Source organism: Salvelinus fontinalis, chromosome 19 (assembly GCF_029448725.1).
Source record: "Salvelinus fontinalis isolate EN_2023a chromosome 19, ASM2944872v1, whole genome shotgun sequence".
NCBI lineage: Eukaryota > Metazoa > Chordata > Actinopteri > Salmoniformes > Salmonidae > Salvelinus > Salvelinus fontinalis.
In genome coordinates, this window is record NC_074683.1 from 17,316,381 (window position 1) to 17,339,807 (window position 23,427).

The 23,427-nt window shown below is 42.6% G+C and overlaps 1 protein-coding gene across 10 annotated transcripts in view; it reads right to left on the reverse strand.

Annotated features, from left to right (window-relative positions):
* nalcn (sodium leak channel, non-selective) overlaps nt 1-23,427 on the reverse strand; it is a 272,502-nt gene that overhangs the window by 18,951 nt on the left and 230,124 nt on the right. For 5 of the 10 annotated variants that reach the window (XM_055870947.1, XM_055870944.1, XM_055870942.1 and 2 more), the window contains 14 exons: nt 22,021-22,122; nt 21,780-21,849; nt 21,177-21,209; nt 20,866-20,957; nt 20,472-20,594; nt 16,673-16,726; nt 15,822-15,942; nt 6,479-6,616; nt 5,125-5,292; nt 4,181-4,285; nt 3,813-3,919; nt 3,537-3,657; nt 3,224-3,322; nt 2,853-2,946 (listed from right to left, as the gene is read on the reverse strand). In XM_055870947.1, the coding sequence (XP_055726922.1) occupies nt 2,853-2,946; nt 3,224-3,322; nt 3,537-3,657; nt 3,813-3,919; nt 4,181-4,285; nt 5,125-5,292; nt 6,479-6,616; nt 15,822-15,942; nt 16,673-16,726; nt 20,472-20,594; nt 20,866-20,957; nt 21,177-21,209; nt 21,780-21,849; nt 22,021-22,122 (1,427 nt within the window). The remainder of the gene's footprint in view (nt 1-2,852; nt 2,947-3,223; nt 3,323-3,536; nt 3,658-3,812; nt 3,920-4,180; nt 4,286-5,124; nt 5,293-6,478; nt 6,617-15,821; nt 15,943-16,672; nt 16,727-20,471; nt 20,595-20,865; nt 20,958-21,176; nt 21,210-21,779; nt 21,850-22,020; nt 22,123-23,427) is intronic. The other 5 variants (XM_055870943.1, XM_055870949.1, XM_055870946.1 and 2 more) reach the window with 3 other exon arrangements.

Below are 23,427 nucleotides of genomic sequence, written 5' to 3' on the forward strand. Positions count from 1 at the left end.
TCATATGCCCCTTTCCCGGCACACCATCCTTTTTGTAAACAAATCCGTGCACCAAGATACATCTCGATGTGTGGTGAATTTTCTGTTGAAGGAAAAGCCTCTTTCTAATAAAGCCATAATAACATTTGCGATGTGGCTTAGGCTACAGTTGAGCAGAGGCGTTTTTAGGACTTGCACACATTTTTTAACAGTGAGAGCGGGCTCCTGTGGTTGGATAAAAACATATTAAAATAAATAATGATGTTAAATACTATATTAAAATAAATAATAATGATGCTACTGGCGCAGTAACATTCATTTATTATGTACCTTATAAAAAAAATATATATTAATCAGTTACCCAATCAAGGCAGGGCCCCCCAGTTACCAACGTGGACCCCTACATCATCTCCTAATCTGATGATTATACAGTATATATAAAATAATAAAAAAAAAATTTTTTTTATTGATGCCTGGTCCCTGCTCATATGCTTGACTTTGAAACATTGGCACCAAATAACATAGGGGAAAAAATCCTACTGTAAAATAAAAAATACTGTTAATACTTAATGGGTTACTGCTCATAGTCTCCTGAGTTAACAGGACAAGCATGTTAGCCTCATCATTGCTTTAAGAGCAGTCTCATCATCTCTTTTCTATGCTGTATATAACTAATGAAAGGTCATTCATAACAGGTGGATGTGAGTACCTGGTAGGCAAAATGAGACCTGTATGTACTGTGTACCTGAGCTAACACTAGCTCAGCCCAAGCCCCAGTAAACACTAGCCCAGCCCCAGTAAAAACTAGCTCAGCCCAAACCCCAGTAAACACTAGCCCAGCCCCAATAAACACTAGCTCAGCCCAAGCCCCAGTAAACACTAGCCCAACCCAAGTACCAATACACACTACCCCAGCCCCAGTAAACACTAGTCCAGCCCCAATAAACACTAGCTCAGCCCAAGCCCCAGTAAACACTAGCCCAGCCCCAGTAAACACCAGTCAAGCCCCAGTAAACACTAGCCCAGCCCCAGTAAACACTAGCCCAGCCCCAGTAAACACTAGCCCAGCCCCAGTAAACACTAGCCCAGCCCCAGTAAACACTAGCCAAGCCCCAGTAAACACTAGCCCAGCCCCAGTAAACACTAGCCCAGCCCCAGTAAACACTAGCCAAGCCCCAGTAAACACTAGCCCAGCCCCAGTAAACACTAGCCCAGCCCCAGTAAACACTAGCCAAGCCCCAGTAAACACTAGCCAAGCCCCAGTAAACACTATCCAAGCCCCAGTAAACACTAGCCCAGCCCCAGTAAACACTAGCCAAGCCCCAGTAAACACTAGCCAAGCCCCAGTAAACACTAGCCCAGCCCCAGTAAACACTAGCCCAGCCCCAGTAAACACTAGCCAAGCCCCAGTAAACACTAGCCCAGCCCCAGTAAACACTAGCCCAGCCCCAGTAAACACTAGCCCAGACCCAGACCCAGTAAACACTAGCCCAGCCCAAGTACCAGTAAACGCTAGCCCAGCACCAGTAAACACTAGTCCAGCCCCAATAAACACTAGCCCAGCCCCAGGAAGCGTTAGCCCAGCACCAGACCAAGTAAACACTAGCCCAGCCCCAGTAAACGCTAGCCCAGCACCAGACACAGTAAACGCTAGCCCAGCCCCAGTAAACGCTAGCCCAGCACCAGACACAGTAAACGCTTGTCCAGACCCAGTAAACGCTAGCCCAGCCCCAGTAAACACTAGTCCAGCCCCAGTAAACACTAGCCCCAGCCACAGTAAACACTAGCCCAGACCCAGAAAACACTAGCCCAGCTCTTATTCTGCAGCCTCAACCAATGCTAGCCCATCCCCAGCCCAGTATAACCCAGCATCTCAATCAACCAATAGATTTTAACAGCAAGATTGATCAGCTGCCTCTCTACCGCAATGCTGAGTTTGCAGAATGGAAACACTTCTGAATAGAGAGGAGGAACCGGAAACGATTTGGCTAAGCGAGCCTTCCTCAGCTCCCTAACACCGGGTTGAGCTGCACATTGTGAGCAAGTGTGTGTGTGGGTAAGTGAGTCAGGCCAGAGCCTAAGGTTTTTTGGATGTGGATCAGAGTGGCGATTAACACAGTTCTACCCAGCAGAGCCGCTGACTAAGACTGAACCATCGATTTTCTCTTTGCTCTGTACTAACTGGCTGTGCGGCGCCTATTCCCTCCGCTGATTCCCATGCACTTCTCCTTTAATTCCCCTGCTCTTCTTGTTCTCACTCCTTCACACATACGCCGCTGCAGTTAAAAGAGCACAACAAGCTGTGTAGATCAGTCTGCGTATCACCATGCTGAGGACGGTACGATCTAACTGGGTGGAGGATTTGCTTGCCACGAGGAAGGGACCTAAGCAAAGAGCCGAGTTGTGATGCTCGATTAGATCGGTAGAAGCGATCGATCATTACTATAACTTATACTCTTGTTGAAAACAGTTCATTCTCTATCTGTGTGTGTGTGTGTGTGTGTGTGTGTGTGTGTGTGTGTGTGTGTGTGTGTGTGTGTGTGTGTGTGTGTGTGTGTGTGTGTGTGTGTGTGTGTGTGTGTGTGTGTGTGTGCGTGCGTGTGTGTGTGCGTGTGTGTGTGAACTCTATTAGTCTTTGCGTAATGAAAGTGTATAAACTCTACTCTATCACAGGGGGTGAGTTAGCGGATGAGTTCTGAGCATTTTAATGTCACTAGAGAGTCCGTGACTTAAAACTCTGTCGCTGATCAGAGGAGACAGAGAGCCTATTAGGACACACTAGACAGAGAGATTGAGAAGAGAAAATAGAAGAGAAGAGAGAGAAACAGACATTTTATTTATTCTCTCTCTCACACACACACACACACACACACCTGGGCGTGGGGGGAGGTGGAGAGGCTGGGCAATCTTCAGTCGACTCTTCAGGTCCTCCCATCTCCTCTGGTCCACTGTCAACAGAGCAGTACCCTGGGGAGGAAGAACACACACACAGGCCCCAGGCACAGGTCTTATGACGGCGTTATGGAGGCTTTATGAATCAATTTGAGAGGCATACTAATCATTATTGTCAGGGAGGTGTACAAGGCAGGTCACCGGTGATACAAGTCAGTATTCGAGGCATACAGTCTCCAGCTACGCCATGCCAGTACTTGATTGTGTTCAACTTGGTTGAAACTGGGAAAAACGCACAGAGCACAGAATCTGAAACACATTCTTGTTTGAAGGATTGTTTTGTATCTGTTACCTTGTTCTCATTGAAGTTAGCGATGACCACTCCGACAAACAGAGTGAGTCCAATCATACAGCCCAGAAAGACAAACACGTGGATGTAGATACCGTGGATCTGCAGGGAGAGACAAAGGTGTGTCATTACTTCTTACAATGTATGTAGGATCCAGTATTATCATCAACCAGAGAGGGGAAGAGAGAGAGAGGAAAAAAGAGAGAGAGCGAGAGAGAGAGAGAGAGAAGAGAGAGAGAGAAGAGAGGAGAGAGAGAGAGGAGAGAGAGAGAGATAGAGAGTGAGGCCGAGGCAAAGAGACAGTAAAGGTGTGTACCGGTCCGACGCGGTGAATGATGACATCACGGACCTCCACCCAGCCTTTGAGTGACAGGACCTCAAACAAAGCCAGCATGGCATTACCCACATTGTCAAAATTAAAGTTGCGAGGGTTGGCCCTGAAAAAAACGTATTATAATTAAAACATACTTTATGTAGTGAGTAGATCTATACTTGACACCATCATTACTCATGGTCCTGGAGGGTTACAGTGTGTGCAAGGTTTAGTGCCAGCCCAGCACTACATATGTTTCAGCCAATCCTAATCACTCACCACACTCTTGGCACCCAGAAGCCAGGCTTCTTCTCTCCTGGTCTTAGTTTGAGATTGAGGTTTTTAGACACACTCACGTTGATCCGGAAGATTCCATGGCAGTCCTCCTACAAACAACCAGAGAGCAGAGAGAAGTCACCACACCATGCAAATTGAATGGACATATACAGTAGATGGTACGAGATGTCATAATGACACAATGTTCTGATTTAAATCAGATTTTCTGGTTTAATCAAATTGACATTACAACAATTTTTTTTAATGAATCCATCATTTCAAATAGTACACCCAATATGGCCATTGCTTTGAATGGAAATATCTGCTCTTCTGGGTTGGGAAAATCCATTTTATAAAGAGCTTGGTCGTACCCGAAGGAATACGTGGGGGTCATTGCACTTGGCTAGTTTTCCAGCAAAGAGCTGGACGCCGAAGCTTGCAAACACCAGCATTAGTGTCAGGAGCAGGATGGAGACCTATAACACACACACACACACACACACACACACACACACACACACACACACACACACACACACACACACACACACACACACACACACACACACACACACACACACACACACACACACACACACACACACACACACACACACACACACACACACACACACACACACACACATTCAAGTAAAAGGGATGAATGGAAACCTGTGAGTGTGGGTGTGTTTGCGTGCTTTCGTGTGTGTGTGTTTGTGTGTGTGTGTGTGTTTGTGTGTGTGTTAGATCAATAGAAGGGTTATAGACAGCCAGGGCTTTCCCACGCAGTCAAATAGCCTCTGGGCTTCTCGGCAGATCTGTACGGTGTGAGAGAACACAGAGGGCAGGGGAAACCTCACACTCAGCATCTTACAGTAATCTACTGTACAAAGTTAGGTCAAACTTTGTCAAAATAATCACTTCGTGTCGGTGTGTCTCACATGGTGCATTTCCACGACCAGGCTTAGCTCCAGAGTGTGGTCCAAAATGTATCCACCGTGTATACGTGTAAGGTGAAAGTGTATGTGACTGTTTTTACTAGGTGTGGTTCAACTGTCCACAACGGGCCTGACCCCAGAGTTGAGATGAGCGCAGACCACTCGGACTATAGCATAAATCATTGATTGATGTCAATGGAAACTTGAGTTAAGCAGGTGGAGCTCAAGTCGGAATGTTGCTCATTGCGCATGCAATTGTGTATTCATGCGCATGGCTGTCTGTCTGAGTGTGTGTATGCTTACGAGCCTGTGTGTGTGTCTCTTAGTGCGTCTCTCCCCAAGTGCAAGTTTGCACACAGTGTGTGACCACCACTAACCAGGAAAATCTCCTTGAAGCCCTTGATGACCTCCCGCACCACCTTCCTCATCTGGGGCACCAGTTTAAAGATGCGTAGGGGGCGAAGACACCTCAGCATCATCAACAGCTGAGCCCCAGACTCCGGCGGCACGTTAGGAGGCAGCCAACACAGGAAGATCAGACTACACTGGAAGAGAGAAAGAAAGGAAGGGAGAGAGGGAGGGAGAGGGAAAGGGGGGGAGGGGGGGGGGTGAGAAGGAGAGGTAGAGAGAGGGAAAGGAAGATGATGGAGAGAATGAGAAAGGGGGGGAGAGAGAGAGGGAGAAGGAGGAAGAGGGAGGGAGGGGGATGTCATTTGGAAACTCAGGTCCTGACCTGACCTTTCTAATCAAACAGTAAAATGACAAAGCCCATCGGACACTCTGCGTTGCTCTTTGCATGCTATACAAAGCTAAGAACACACTCATAACACCACCAATCATTTTCACTACACCATCCCACAGGCCCTCTGGCAGTAACATTGTCAATTGACACCTACCTATAGAACAAAACTAATTTCGGTAGGTGGAGGCAACAGAGCTAGGCAGGCAGGGAGGTGACCCCCCCCCCTCCATAAGTAATGGTAAGGTAAACACTGGACCACTGTCTGTGTGGAGTGTGCCTGTCAGAGCTATTACAAATCAATTCTCTCCCGTCTCTCATCCAATTATATAATCTATATGCAAATTATATCCCCAAACAAGAAAGGGAAGAGTTGTTTTGAAAGACGGCCTAAAAAAACAAACAGCTCGCAATAAACAAGGAAATAAATTATGATCGACGCATTCCGACGAAATTAAGTTGATCGTCAGTCATTAAAAAGCTATCTTCCAAAGTTTCACTGCGTCATCTTCCCGAACTCATTAGCAATAGTGTTAAATCAAACAGAGTCTGCTTATCCTCGCGTGAAGAATTGATCTTTTCATTATTCTAACAAAAGGCATATTATGTCCACTCCAAAGTCACACGGAATACCCTTTATAGGAGACAGAGAGCGAGAAAAGGGGTCTAGAAACATCAAGGTGTATCCCAGAAGGAATTTACTTTACTTGGAAAGCCAGTCAGAGACCTTGCTTTCTTTAGGTATATATCAAAAACATTCTGGAAGACTCTCCCTTTGCAACATTTCCCCTAAGCAGGCAAAACTGGTTGCAATTACATATCGTGATACCTGCTGCGTTGTGAGCTTTCTGGCGCAAAATGGCTGCCGTGGCATCACCCAGGTGGGTGCTATATATTGGTGGTGGATGAAGTGAGTTTTCCACCTACAATGTCAAGTTCTTTGATGATCAGGGAAAAAAAAGTGCCATATGAATCCAAATCCGTGAACTTACGAGGTAGATGAAGATGTCCATGACTCCTCCGAAGTCTCTGATGACGGCCGTGGGAGTAAAGAACAGGCCGTCCGCCATGATCTTCAGGTTCAGCTCGATACTCATGAAGATGACAAAGACATACTCTCCTATCTGAAACTCCAACAAATATTTGATTTATTTATTAATTCCACCTTTATGTATTCAGGTTGAAGCCTTGTCCTCATCATCTCTACACTATAAAATCCCCATAAGAGAACCCTTTGAATGACCCTATGGGCCCAGCCAAAGAAGCCTTTCAGTGTGTAGACCATCATCTCTGGGACCTGGTCCAAGTTAGCAGCACAACAAAGTTACACAGTATGTAACTCTGTACAATAACTTGTATCTACTGTTTACTGAACAATAATATAAACGCAACATGCAACAATTGAAAAGATTATACTGAGTTACTGTTCACATAAAGAAATCAGTCAATTTAAATATATTAATGAAAAATGAACCACGGGAAAAGAGTCCTCCATTCGCTATTTAAGTGCATTGATGACATGTCTTTCTTTCTTTCGAGAGAGGGGCATGATAACGGTCCATTCTAAATCAAAACAAATTTCACACATACAGTATATTATTTAGTACAGTACCGGTCAAAAGTTTGGACACACCTACCCATTCAAGGGATTTTCTTTATTTTTACTATTTTCTACATTGTAGAATAATAGTGAAGACAACAAAACTATGTAACAAAAAAACCACATACAGAATCATATATTAACCCATTCTTTTTTTAACAAATCTAAATCTATTTTATATTTTATATTATTCAAAGTATCCACCCTTTGCCTTGATAACATGCCCAGTTACACTTGCCTAGTTAAATAAAGGTTAAATAAAAAAAAATATTTAAAAAAAGTATAATTTGAACACTCTTGGCATTCTCTCAACCAGCTTCAACTGGAATACTTTTCCAACAGTCTTGAAGGAGTTCCCACATATGCTGAGCACTTGTTGGCTGCTTTTCCTCCACTCTGCGGTCTGACTCATCCCAAACCATCTCAATTGGGTTGAGGTCGGGTGATCATGGAGGCCAGGTCATCTGATGCAGCACTCCATTACTCTCCTTCTTGATCAAATAGCCCTTACACAGCCTGGAGGTTGTGTAAGACACTGCTGTTGGAACCAAAAATCTCAAATTTGGACTCATCAGACTAAAAGGACACATTTCCACCGGTCTAAAGTCCATTGCTCGTGTTTCTTGGCCCAAGCAAGTCTCTTCTTCTTATTGGTGTCCTTTAGTTGTGGTTTCTTTGCAGCAATTAGACCATGAAGGCCTGATTCACGTTCATGTTGAGATGTGTCTGCTACTTGAACTCTTTGAAGCATTTATTTGGGCTGCAATCTGAGGCTGGTAACTCTAATGAACTTATCCTTTGCAGCAGAGGTAACTCTGGGTCTTCCATTCCTGTGGCGGTTGTCACGTGTGCTCCTTCTCCGGCCTCTAGGTCACCAGGCTGCTCTTTATGGCGCACACCTGTCACCATCGTTACGCACATCAGCGCATTATGACACTCACCTGGACTCCATCACCTCCTTGATTACCTGCCCTATATATGTCACTCCCTTTGGTTCCTTCGCCAGGCGTCATTGTTTCTGTTTCAGTTTCATGTCTGTGCGTTGTTCGTGTGTCTTGTTTTGTATTATGTTTTCAATTATTTATGGAATGATTCCCTCCCTGAACTTGCTTCCCGACTCTCAGCGCCCACGTTACAGCGGTCCTAATGAGAGCCAGTTTCATCAGAGAGCTTGATGGTTTTTTGACTGCACTTGAAGAAACTTTAAAAGTTCATGAATATTCTCCATATTGACTGACCTTTATATCTTAAAGTAATGATGGACTGTCATTTCTCTTTGATAATTTGAGCTGTTCTTGCCATAATATAGACTTGGTCTTTTACCAAATAGGGCTATCTTCTGTATACCACCCCTACCTTGTTACAACACAACTGATTGGTTCAAATAATTAAGAAGGAAATAAATTCCACAAATTCATTTTTAACAAGGCACACCTGTTAATTGAAATGCAACCTCATGAATCTAGTTGAGAGAATGCCAAGAGCTGTCGTCAAGGCAAAGGGTGGCTACTTTGAAGAATCTCAAATATAAAATATATTTTGATTTGTCGAACACTTTTTTGGCCACTACATGTTTCCATGTGTTATTTCATAGTTTTGATGTCTACACTATTATGTATTATTACAATGTAGAAAATAGTGACAATTAGTAGGTGTGTCCAAACATTTGATGAGTACTGTATATGTAAAAACAAGATTAAATCAAAAAAGTGTGATGGGTGACAATATTAGCCTATCAATTGTGAATTATATATTATCACTTGTGAATGATATCCAGCTTAAGGCAAGAAACAGTGCATTACCTTTTTTGCAACTTTTTCAAATCATAGTCATACACCTCATGTAGCCTAGCCCATAGGCCTATATGTTTTGATAAGGTTTGTATCACAACTAAAGAAGCCAAATAACTTGTTAAAATTAAGTACCTTACATCTGTTTTACAACGGGTATAGAGCCTAACTGGCATACCTACACAGTGCGTGAGTTTCGAGGTTTGGGAAGATTATTCTCACCATAAAAATGCACCTTCATAAAAAAAGCATTACATGCATAATCACATTTGTTGTTACTTTTGAGATTGGTGTTTTCCTGCTAAAGGAACATTCGTGCTTATAGCCTATTGCCATGTGCGCATTGCTGCACTTATAATGTGAAGAAATAGCCTAATAGTTTATCAACATTTTAAGCTAAACTTTGTCTTCTGTTGCGTTAGACTCATTGCTTAAAACTGTTTTTTTTGGTTACGCTTTGTATTAAATAGGGATCTATTGCATCCCACAACTGTCCCAGACTATGTTTGGAATATTTTTCTCTCACACAGAATAGAAAAGGTCAACTTTTGTACTAGTAGATTGACAAAGGGCAGTGATTTTGCTGTTCATTAGGCCTAATCACCATGTTGGCAGACAAAAACTAAATGTGGACAGTTCTTCCAATATCTTCAATATGCGCCTTGGATTTGAATAAGGACATGCACAATTGCGTCCCCAATGTGTCTGTCTTCACTTGTAGCCTGTGAGAAAGACCCGATCATGTGACAGAGAGCCATGTGAGTGAGAAGTGCTTCGGCAGGCAGCCGGGTGAAAATAATTATAATTATTATATTTAGCCCAAGGGCACAATGGCCACTGGCCGCAATAAGCATGGATTTTTTTAGGGGGCATTACGGCCACACAAAGGGGATGCAGCCGAGGAATATCGAGGCATTATCAAGTGGTTGTCAAATTGTGAATGAGAGACTGATGAAGTGTGTACAGCTGCAGCCTGCGCAAAAAAACTAAGCAGAGAGCTCATGCCTTTCATGCTTTTTTCAAATCATCATTAGAGTTGCATCATGCAGCCTTAGAATGTAATACAAATCTAAACATATAGCCCAACATTTGTATCACAACTAAAGTTACATAAATAACTCTAAATTAAGCATATAGGAGTAGCTGTTTCTTTGTTAACAGCTCAACACACAATAGTGCACACTCCCTCAAATCGTTTGGAGAAAATATCCTTTCTATTTTATTCATCTATGTTCAATTGCATTCTTCATACTATAAAATAATAGAAAATAATGCCATGGAATTCTAAGCAAATCTTATCTGCTAAATAAACTAGTGTAGCCCACATCCATATGGCATAGCCAGATCGGAGCCTAACCTAAGTACAACTCAGAGTATGTTATTCTGTTCTTCTGAAATAGTCTACATTTTCTTCATATCATGTTTCTTTAGACCTGTCTAAAATAAATCATGGATTTTTTGTGAAGGTGGAGGCTATATTACATGGATTTATTAGACTTTTTACAATTTAGATGTACCAAAGGTCTGTATGACTAGCTTGTAGGGAATGCGCGGAAGCCAGGAGATGCTAAATGTGTTTAAGTTAATTAACGGTAAGTTATCAGCAGTTATTTGCGTCACAATCACCGATTGACAACATTTCATGATTGCCACAGCTCTAGGCATGGATCAGAAAACCAGTCAGTATCTGGTGTGACCACCATTTGATTCATGCAGCGCGACACATCTCTTTCACATAGAGTTGATCAATCTGTTGATTGTGGCCTGTGGAATGTTGTCCCACTCCTTTTCAATGGCTGTGCGAAGTTGTTAGATATTGGAGTGAACTGGAATAATGGGCCACAGGATCGTCACGGTATCTCTGTGCATTCAAATTGCCATCGATAAAATGTAATTGTGTTCACTGTCCATTGCTTATGCATGCCCATACCATAATAATATTATTCATATCTCAGAGCCATTTGCACTGCTAGGTATTGCCTAATGTTAGCTAGCTAACATTGAACTTGGTTGATTAGCTACCTGCAGATTCATGCAGGGTCGTACCGTTATGAGTTGGGATTATGGTTAATTGTTTAGTTAGCTAGCTATATGTCTAAACAAAAGACTCCATCTATGCAAGTAACCATTTCAATAGAATGTTCATGATGTCACTGCGACAACTGTCGATAGACATATCTGGTAAATTTGCTCTGGCTATCTACTCCGATTTCAGAGCACTCTTGTCTGAGTGTGCCAGAGCGTAGAATAACTGACTGATTTATAAATGCTCAACACCCGTTGAATATGGCAGGTGTCAGTAAACGTAAAGCGTAATTAAATGGTTGTCAGCAGCACAGTTAGTCACCAATGCTCTGGATAACAGAAAAACAGCCTAACCAGCTCTGCTAGGGAGAGTAAAATGATCAGAGTGAGCTGTTCTCTCATGTGTCGGGAAGTAGCTACCAAGCTAGTTAATGTTAGCCTGTTAGCTTGACTGTTGTTGTAATGTCGGAACGCTAGGATCAACCCTACTCCGCGGCCAGAGCTGCCAGTGTGCTCTCTGAACGCTCCGAGAGCGAAACGCTCTGAATTTACGAACTGACAATCTGACAACGCTCTGAGTTTACGAACACCCAGGGCGCACTCTGGCACCCCAGATTGAATTTACGAAAACACCTGTAGTATAAACCAGTCTTTAGTCTTGAAAATCTTGTTGTGGTTGTTAACTACATGGCCTCACTTGTGAATCCTTAAAGAAATGGGCGGGGCTTAAGAAAAAGAAGAGCTCTCCAGTAGGTTTACTAAAACATTCAAGGGCCGTTTTCTCAAAAGTGAGGTTACAAGTTTATCAACTATCAAAGCAGAATGACTTTCCCATTGTTCCCAAACTGTAGTGTATGATATACAATTTTCTAGCTCTGAGTCTCTACTTTTATCTAATGTAAAAAACACAATTTCAAATTTTGCTACATAAGACAGAATCAAGCCGGTCGGTCATATATGTCCATTAATACATTCCTCCATCCTTCCTCCAACCCACTCATCCATTTATCCGTTTGTTTGTCTGGGCATCTTTATGTTTCTCATCTAGCCAGGTGTCACCAACTGCTCGATCTTCAAGACATTCCTAGTCGATCACCAAACATTTCTGTAAAAAAGCCAAAGGCTTGCACTCCTTTCTTTGCTTGGCGCAAGGTGCACTTGATTCAGATGCCTTGCGCACCATCAAAGTGTCCCCATTTTGAACCATTTCATTTGTCTGAAAAGACAAACTCCGTCTACCTGGCGGACCGGGAGATCTGTGGCTAAATCAAGTGCGCCTGTTGAGCTGGCCAACCGGATAGCTCAAATCACCGTGCCTGCAGCTTCCACGACCCTGGCCACAGCAAAGTGAATCTACGTGAGATTTCATAACTTTTAAAACCATGACCAGTTTAGTTGATTTATTTTATTTTTACAGGGACAGTGCACATTCATCAACGTTTCAGTAAAAGTGACGGTTTAGCCAACCAGCACTTTTCAACCGCCGTCCCTGGGAAGGTTATTAAAAACAATTATAATATAGACAATCATTGAGCAGTGATCACACACAGAGCAACAAAGAACAAGCAAGACATAGCATACAGACAGAGCAACATAGAACAAAAAGCCTCAAGACAAAATTCATAAAAGCAACAAAGTTCCCACACCTCACAAGCGACAGACAACAGACAACATGGAAAGCGGCAATACACAGCTAGGGATTATGTTCACAAATCTGATTGACCTTTAGCCATGTCTTCATGCATTTTGTGAAAGTGTGATATGTGGTGCAGTTATGTGTGTCTCATGGCAATGCATTCCAGACATGGGAAGCTCTCACAGAGAAAACGGATTGACTAAAGGTGCTTTTCCTTAAGGGAACTATACAGTCACCTCTCATGGCAGACCTTGTGGACCTGCTGCCATATGTTTGGGTTTTCTGTTTAACAAAAATACTGAGTGGAGGCGGAGGAGCCAGGCCATTTAGGATCTTGAATACAAGACATGCGGTTTATTGCACAAGATTTTCCAACTCAGGAGCTCATGCTTTCTGAGGATGTAACAGTGATGATGGCTATTGGGCTTCCTATCAAGCACTTTGAGAGCCTGTTTGTAGACAGACTGAATAGGTCTTACTGTTGTACAGCAAGCTTGGGCCCAACTAGTCAAGTAGTATGTTAAGTGGGGGAGTATCATAGATTTGAAGTACAGTTTTGCTACCTATGTAGTCAAACAATTTCGTATAAATCGGAAATTAGCTAGGTTGAATTTGGTTATCTGAATTACCTTTTTCACATGCTTTTTAAAAAAGAGGTTGGAATCAAGTATGATGCCAAGGTACTTAAAATCAGATACCACCTGGAGCTTCTCCCCTGACACATAGGCATCTGTCTCAGTAGCATATGTTGCCCTCTTTGTGAAGAACATGCAAACAGTTTTTTTCACATTGAGATGCAAACACGAGTCACTGAGCCACTTTGTAACCTGGACCATTACAGTAGTGAGTTCTTGTGCAGCTTGTTGTTTGCTCTTTGCATGCACATATATCACTGTATCATCTGCATACATTTGAACTTCAGACCCGGTACAGACAGAAGGCAGATCATTAATGTACAGGCTGAACAGGAGGAGCCCCAGTATTGACCCTTGGGGCACGCCCACATCATAGCTAAGAGTGGGCGACAGCTCATTGCGCACTCTGACACACTGAGTTCTGCCTTCAAGGTATGATTTCATCCATCTCAAGGCATCGGGGGAAAAGTTGAACTTGGACAATTTTGTGATGAGAATCTCATGGTTAACAGACTCAAAAGCCTTCCTTAGGTCCAGAAACACAGCCCCAACAACGCCCCCTTTGTCCATCTTGGACTTCACATTTTCCAGAAGAAAGCAGTTGGCCGTTTCTGTGGAGTGTTTTGCTCTGAAGCCAAACTGCATGGAGTGTAATGTGAAGGGGCTGTTGTTGAGGTGGGCAATCAGTTGTTCTGCTACACACTTTTCAACAACCTTTGACACCACAGGTAGTATACTAATGGTCCTGTAGTTACTCACGTCAGCAGGGTCGCCCGATTTAAAGATAGCCGTTATTATGGCCCGACTTCCATACCCTTGGAAACACCCCCAGACCAATAGATGTGTTGGTGACCTTAGTAATGGGGCCAATGAGTGACTCTTTGTAGTTTTTAAGAAAGGTAGAGTCCAGCCCAAACACATCTTTGGCTTTAGAGTTCTTTAGTGAGCTAATCACCTTGTTCACCTTTGACTCAGAAACCTCCCTTATGATGAAGACAGGTTGAGCGTCATTTACTAGCACTGAGCCCAAGAAACCAGTGGAGGGGTTCTGTGTCAGTACCCTTACAGAGTCAATAAAGTAGGAATTGAAGGCTATTGCTATTTTGACTGCATCCTGTGTTAGATTGTTATTCACCATGATTTCTAGTCTTGTTGCAGTGTTACTATGGTCCTTCCCTGTTAACTTTTTTATATTCTCCCAGATCAATTTAGAATTTCCCTTTGCTTCACCAATTATGTTAATAAAAAAGTTTGCCTTGGCCCGTCTGATTTCTTTTATCACCTTATTTCTCAACATGGTAAACCTACGTCTGCCATGCTCTAATTTGGATCTTAGGGCTATTTTTAGAGCATAATCTTGTTCTTTCATCAATTTCCAGATTTCTCCATTTAGCCAAGGAAGAGTGCTCTTTCGGCCAGGTTTGGAGTTGATTTTCTTTAGGAAACCATTTATTGTAGTCTGGATTATGGATAGAAACCTGACTATCAGCTTCCACGTCTGTATAGGACAAGAGATCATTCCAGTTAATTCCCTTAATTGCATTTTCAAAATAGTTTAATTCACTCTTAGGTATTCTTAGTTGATCCGGCTTTCTAACAGTAGAGAGATTAAACCTGCTCTTAGACAGCTTTCTGGCTATAAGTGTCAGATTATGATCAGATAGCCCAGTAACCATATTGAATGATTTAGTCACTCTTTCTGGTTTATTACTGAGAGAGAGTGTTATAGAATACAGCAAAGAGCTGCTGTTTTTATGAGTCAGTTCACATCTAGGTTTATTCAGCACTGTCAACAATGTTTTTACTCAACACTTACAAAACATAAAACGCTCTTTTCCCCACTCGCGCTGCAGCTGCAATGAACTTGTATTATTATTAGCAGCTCGTCGTGTTTATTTTAATATCGAGGAATATTTAACTTTCTTTGGTCATAGGAACAACATGAATTTGTGCACGAGGCAGATGCAACTCGAGTTTCGCCATCAGGTAGAAGACGGTGTCTCTGGACAGTCTCACCAGAGGGAAGGAAGGAGAGAGCAGGGACCGTGAGAGGCGGACCCTCTTGCTGCTCTCTCTCTCCCTCCGCTGAGACTAATGCTGTGTTCAAAACAACTAGGAACTCAGTAAAAAAACGAGATCCGACTGGGAAAAATAGTTTTGAACGCTCATCCAACTCGGAAACTCTGGCATCTTTCTAGAGCTCCGACTTCTCCGACCTGAAGATCACTGACGTCATGATTTCACTTTGTTGTTTTTTTATCTCCCAGCACCATGACCATCAGTCCAGTAACATAAAAAATCGAATTATTAGCAAATTATTTAAATTTATGCTCAGCTGTGCCTCGCAAGTGCTAAACCAACTGATCTATTTTGTTATCAAAGCCGGTGTTTTTGAAATATAATACGGTCCGAGAAGAACAATATTCGCAGGCTAGGCCTACTGCACAAATCTCATTCCTAAATAACCGTTTTTATTAGGCTAAAATAATTCTGAGCGGTAGATCTCGGCTTGCTTTTTGACTGTGAAAGTGATCTCGACTCAGAAAAAGTTGGTGACCACTGGTCTACACAGTATGCCGTGAGTGTGTGTGTGTGTGTGTGTGTGTGTTGCGCGGTGGACATGGATGGCAGCGACGGTATATCAGTTACCTGTAGAGTGGGTACATGCATGACCCTGGTGAAAGGAGACTCAAACATCATGGAAATACAGGAGCAGATGGTCACTACGATCATCACCCAGTCCAGATAGGTAACCAGCCCCAGGAGATCACTGAGGAATAAAGAACACGCACAGGCACACAACACACACACACACAGACGTACATGCATGTACACACATGTGCAGACACACAGACACACATACACACACAGGCATAAACACACACAGACACACATACATACACAGGCATAAGCACACACTAGTTTAGTAAGGAATGAACACATGCAGATCCTTAGTAGACCCATCACTGCAGTGTGAGTTGTAAGTGGGCCATGCTACTTTGTTTCAGTTCTGATGAAATAATATGACTTAGAAAACCGCACACACAGACTCCATAATGAGTGGGATCATCTACGGACTGTGATTGAGTGTGCATGCCTGCGTGTGTGTGTTCGGCGTTGTTGCACATATGCATCGTTTGTGTTATGTGTCTGTATGCTAATGCGTGCATTGTGTGTGTTTGTACTCGTGCATGCGCATGTATCCGACCGCACTGCAGCCCTACAGCACCATCCCAGCTAGATCTATATGAAAGTCCCCTGGCGCCCAGATAGAAATGAATTTATCTATTTTCAGAGAGCTGGAGCCTGGGAACCTAGGCAGAACTCCAATCAGTTTAAAGCAACGTTAAAAACCCATTTCACAACTTTTTAGTTTTGCAATCTTCATCCCTCATAAGAGATTGGTATTGTTTTTTTTAGATAAATAACAATACGAAATAAGAGAAACAACACCCGATTATGCTATATTTACCCATCAACAATAGGAGTAGAAGACTTACTAAAGCTGGTGGTATTTGGAGTTCACCGCTCCTGTTACAGGATCTGTTTTGGATCTGGACAAAAATGGACAAACAAATAGACATGAAAACAGATTATATTTCCTTTTTCATAGCATGTGTTGCTAAAACAGTTTGGGTAGCGCGTCACATTGCAGCACAGAATAAATGGGTATTAACAAAGTAATAGTATGCCTTGAGCTATAGTAAATATGAATGTTTTTCCTTGGTAGAGCCTCGTTCTTGAACACTTCTGCCTTGGTTGGTGCGCACCCCTCCTCTTTTCAATTTCTTTGCTGACGTGCAAGTCCTCCTAACTGTATTTAACAAGGGCTAAACTTATTACAACTCATCCGAAGACATTGTGAGGGTTTAACATGCTATTGCAGTCATAGCCTGTGATTGGCTTGCCCTTAGATGTTAGACACCCTGTGAGTCTACAGCAATGAATGTATATATGAATGGACAAAGCCGTCGATCACATGACACCATTCATTCCTGTGTACAGACTCAACAGCTTCCCAAGTTTAAAGTTGTTTTGTCATGTGCACGAGTACAGTGAAATGCCTTTCTTGCAAGCTCTTTCCCAACAATGCAGTAATCAATAACAGTGGTACTACAAAATAATGTAAAGTAGAACAAAAATGTACAAGAAATATAAATAAAAAGAACACAAACCTGTATATAGTAAGTAAACTATATACAGGGTCAGCGCCAAGACCATATATACATGTGCAGGGATACTGGAGTGGTAAGGGTAGATATGCCATTTTAATGGCATCAGACCAAGGCTCTGTGTCTGTCCTCATGCTCCTAGACCTTAGTGGCGCTTTCATACCATTGATTCCCCCATTTTTTGGGAGAGACTGGATACCCTAATTGGTCTATGCAGACAAGTTCTTGCCTAGTTTAGATCCTATCTGTCAGAAAGATATCAGTTCGTCTCTGTGGATGTTTTGTCCTCTGACAAAACAATGGTACGTTTCGGTGTTCCTCAAGGTTCCGTTCTAGGACCACTATTGTTTTCACTATATACAGTGCATTCAGAAAGTATTCACTTTTTCCACATTTTGTTGTGTTACAGCATGAATTTATAATGGATTAAATTAAGATTTTGTGTCACTGGCCTACACACAATACCCCATAATGTCAAAGTGGAATTAAGTTTTTTTTAAATGTTGACAAATTAATTAAAAATGAAAAGCTGAAATGTCTTGAGTCGGTAAGTATTCAACCTCTTCGTTATGGCAAGCCTTAATACATTCAGGAGTAAGAATTTACTTAATGGGTCAAAATCAAAATAAAGCAGACATTGAATATCCCTTTAAGCATTGTGTAGTTATTAATTACACTTTGGGTGGTGTATCAATACACCCAGTCACTACAAAGATACAGGAGTCCTTCCTAACTCAGTTGCCGGAGAGGAAGGAAACTGCTCAGGGATTTCAGCATGAGGCCAACGGGGACTTTAAAACAGTTACATTATGTAATGGCTGTGATAGGATAAAACTGAGGATGGATCAACAACATTGTAGTTAATCCACAATACTAACCTGAAAGACAGAGTGAAAAGATGGAAGCCTGTACAAAACAAAACATCTTCCAAAAAAATGCATCCTGTTTGCATCAAGAAACTAAAGTAAAACGGCAAAGAAATTAACTTCATGTCTGAATACAGGACAATAACCTAAAAACACAAGGTCAAATATACACTGGAGTTGCTGACCAAGACAATATTGAATGTTCCTGAGTGACCTAGTTACAGTTTTGACTTAAATCGGCATGAAAATGGCTGTCTAGCAATGATCAACAACCAACTTGACAGAGCTTGAAGAATTTGTTTAATAATAATGTGCAAATATTGTACAATCCACGTGAGGAAAGCTCTTAGAGACTTACCCAAGAATACTCACAGCTGTAATTGCTAGTATGTTTCTAAGTGAGGTGATTCTAACATTTATTGACTGTGTGAATACCTATGTAAATGAGATTATTCTGTATTTCATTTTCAAAAGAAATTCTAACATTTCTAAAACCATGTTTTCACTTTGTCATTATGGAGTATTGTGTGTAGATGGTGAAAGAAAAAATTATATTTAATCCATTTTGAATTCAGGCTGTAACACAAAAAATGTGGAATAAGTCAAGGGGTATGAATACTTTTTGAAGGCACTGTATGCTACATCTTGGTGATGTAAATTGGAAAAACACAATGTCAACTTTCACTGCTCTGCAGATGACACACAGCTGTACATTTCGAAGAAACATGGTGAAGCCCCAAAATTGCCTACCCTGGAAGCCTGTGTTTCAGATATAATGAAGTGAATAGTGGCAAATGTTTTCCTTTAAATTCGGACAAAACAGAGATTCTGGTTCTAGGACCCAATAAACAAAGAGATCTTCTGTCGGATCTGACAAATCTTGATGGTTGTACAGTCGTCTCAAATAAAACTGTGAAGGACCTCTGTGTTACTCTGGACCCTGATCTCTCTTTTGACAAACATATCAGCAGCTTTTGTCCATTTAAGTAACATTGCAAAAATCTGAAATTTTTTGTTAAAAAATTATGCAGAAAAGCTCATCGATACTTTTGCCACGTCAACATTAAGACTACTGCAATGCTCTACTCTCCGGCTACCCGGATAAGGCACTAAATAAACTTCAGCTAGTGCTAAATACGGCTGCTAGAATCTTGACTAGAACCCCAAAAATGTATAATATTAATCCAGTGCTAGCCTCTACACTGGCTTCATGTTAAGCCTAGGACTGATTTCAAGGTTTTACTGTTAACCTACAAAGCATTGCATGGACTTACTCCTACCTATCTCACCAATTTGATCCTGCCGTACATACCTACACGCACGGTACGATCACGAGACGCAGGCCTCCTTTTGTTCCTAGAATTTCTAAGCAAACAACTGGAGGCAGGGCTTTCTCCTATAGGGTTTCTGTACAAGCACTTTGTGACAACTGCTGATGAAAAAGCTTTATAAATACATTTGATTGATTGCTGTAAGGTGACTAGTAGTGATATGCTTTTTCCCGCTTTCAAGACGATTCGATACGTATCTAGATAAAAGGAGCTACGATATGTTACAGGAATGATGCGTATTGGTTTGAAACGATTCGGTGCGATTCGGCTAGATTGGAGAATTAATCGATTTGGTTCGATGCGATACGATGCACCAACACATTCATTTTCCATTTTAAATGAAAAATCTCTGAGCGAGATCTGTCTGAGCTGACTTCTGTGTTTGTGTGTGTTAGATCAATAGAGGGTTAGATTAGAAGATCGGTGCAAAAATAATCCATTAAATAAAAGGGTCAATGCAGATAGTCATTTGAATAGATAGTCCATTAATAGAGCATTGAAGCCAAAGGAAGTCGGTTAAGATGGCGTCTCATGGAGACATAACACACACAGTTGGAGCTACTCCAGGAAGTGACCCTCTTATTGAGTAACTCAAGTTGAAGTTCGACCAGGGTACTGCAGGCTGCCATTAGCAACTCAGTTATCCTTTTAACTCTTTCTGTGTGCGATTGAAAAATAGTCAGTTCAAGGACCATCTGGTGTAATAGAAACAATTATTGGCACCATGATTGTCTAGGAAATTAGTTTGATTTATACAATGATTGACCACAGAGATTGCCAGTTTTCTATTCAGTATAATGGGCGAACCTGTTTTCTGCAAATAATGCCTGCAGTACCGTGGTCTGCCTTGAACTTCTGTGGCTTCATTGAGAGGGGGCAGTCGTTCTCCTCTGGTCTACAGCCTCAGGGAAAGCATTGGTCTTAACTTACGCATTGAAGCGTGCCCGCACTACAGTCCTACAGAAGTTTCTGAAGCGGTGCTCTCTCCCGACAATGAAGAGAGGTTTGTCAAAGTAAGGATGGTTCTCCCTCAGTTCTTCTTCCTGGACCTTCCTGCTCACACACACGCGCACGCACAAACACGTACGCACGCACACACACAAAATGTAAACAGACACAATGGTAACAACGCATAGGTAACACAGGAAAAGAAGACACGATCGTTTCATTCTGTCCTTAAAATGCAGGGTATTTTTGTCAAACAAATAATGACGCAAACTTCAAAGGTTCAAGAGTGGAGCAAAGGACTTAAGTTGCTGAAAGTGTGAAAATATGTGTGTGCGTGCGTGCGCGTGTGAGAGAGAGTTTGTGTGTGTGTGTATACCGCTTCATCTCGGCCTGCTCCTTTTTCTCCTGGATCATCTTGATCTCACTATCTTCTCGCTGGGCGTTACGATAACGCACTGTGCTGGAATGCTACAAGGGAGAGGAAAGAAGGGTCAGGGTGTGTGCGAGTGTGTGTATGTGTTAACGAAACCATGTAGCCAGCCTACAAATATGTCACATTTTGCTACGCCTAGGGGTCCTAGCCTGACTACCTGGTCCATAACCTGACATAACTGTGTGTATGAGACGTGAAAGTAAGAGTGAGTGGAGCTGTGTTGAATGCATGTCCTAGGGTGGTAGTGTACTTACCGGGTGCCAGTGTGATCTCTGCTCTGACTCTTGCTAGTCGGCCAGCCAAAGCAGCATGCAATGTTCATGGTGACAAAATAATAATGTGTACAAAAAGAAACAAAAATGCATGCCATGACACAAAGTAATCATTAGTGATGGGCACCGATATGGAAAACGATAGCAGTTGCATTTTTTCCCGAAACCGATATCAGTTTGAATTAATAACATTGAAACTGTGTGGACTTCACTTCCACGGCTTCGTGAACTCCAGACAACTTCTTGCTGATTGGGGCATGTGTGAATGTTCTGGTGGCCTAACCCACACAACAATTTGAAGCCCATTGATGGCCAATCAGCAGGCAGTTAAATAGGCTAAATTGAGAGCCCATGAGAGGATTTTGTGCCTGCAGGAAAAGTCATGTATGTTCTTTTTACAGAATAGTGTAGGTAAACAGCAAGTACACCGATATCACTGATCAAGTCTTACTGGCGCTCGCCAAGCATCTGGCCCTGGGCTGTTGCCCCCTAGGGATGGGATGTGGAAATGGAAGTGTCCTGTTCAACTAAGCATTAAATACCTCCATTCCTAACAGTGTGTGTGTGTGTGTGTGTGTTTCTCACATCTTGTGTGAGTGTCTCCAGGGACTTTCCTCTGCTGATCCTCTGACTAGTGGAGCCATGTCTCAGAGACCTGGAGAGAGAGCACAGGGTCAAAGGTTAAGACAGAGCTTTGAAATATACCATTGGTGTGAGATTGTGTGTGTGTGTATATGTGCATGGTGTGCATGCCTGCCTGTTTTTGTATGTACATCAGTGTGCGTGTGCCCGTGCGTGAGTACACGTGCTTGTGTGTGTACAAGACCTGCGTTCTTGGCGTATATGGTGTTGGACACTGAGGATGGAGCGCTCTTTCAGTGGTTGGCCCTCGAAGGATCCACTCAGCATACGCTGTCTGGTACAAGCCCTGAAACACACCGAACAGGAAACACATTCACAGCACAGTCCAAATACACACAACGCAGTCAAAATAGACCAGAAATAAAGAGTGACGGTGCCTCGAAGTTAAAGAGAACGGATGGAAGAGGAGGAGTTGCTGGTTCGAATCCCTGAACCGACAGGGCGAAATCTGCAGGGAGTGAGCTGGCACCTGGAGAGTTAACGACGTCAATATCCCATATACTTCAGACCGCCATTGTGCACTTGAACAAGGCACTTCAACGCTAAATGCTCCAGGGGCAGTCCCAGCCGGTGATGTGTGTTGTGTGTCAGGTTGGGTACTTTGACAGCAAAACATGAAGAATATCCATGGAAATACACCTCTCTCCCTCCCCTCAGCAGTCAAACAGGCTACTCATCCAAAGCAGGCCCTATTCACATTATCATTCTATATTAGTTACTCTGGCGATTAGGACATCCTGTTATTGTGAGGTAATTGCAGAGTCATGTTCCAGAACCCGGCTAATGACTAACTGGACTTCAGCAGTGTGTGTGTCTGTGTGTTGCTTGTGAGTGTGCGAGAAGGAGCGTGTGAGTGAGAAAGATAGAGAGAGAGAGAGGGTGGGCGGCCCAGACGATACGTGTGATGACTTCAGATCTAGTGTCTGTTTGGCAGCTGAGGAGAAAGAGAGGAAGGAACACACGCATGCACACACACACACACACACACACACACACACACACACACACACACACACACACACACACACACGCACACGCACACGCACACGCACACTAGTCTGGCTAATTTACCGCCGTGACAGATGTTTAATCATCCAATTACCAGATCACACAGGTGAATCTGTCAGGAGTGTGTGTGTGTGTGTGTGTGCGTGAGTACACGTGCTTGTGAATGTACAAGACCTGCGTTCTTGCTGTATATGGTGTTGGACACTGGGGATGGAGCACTTTTCAGTAGTTGGCCCTGAACGTATCCATTTAGCATACGCTGTTTGGTAGCTGAGGTACAAGCCATGTGTGTACATGGCTGTGTGCATGTTTGTGAAGCTAATGCGTGCCAGAGAAATAATGGCAATGCTCTGCTGTGTTTCCTATGACTCAGAATTTCATTTGTGATATCAGCGGGTTAAATCAGGCTTTTCAATTTGTGGGTCTCTCCTCGGGATGGGTGTCCTTGGGAATAAGAACATCAGAAGTACTACACTATTTTTCTATAATTGATACAGAAAACCAGTGGAAATACACAAAAACTATTTCGTAACACTTTCTTTAAAGGTTGCATACATGACGCAACTATTACCAGCATAGATGA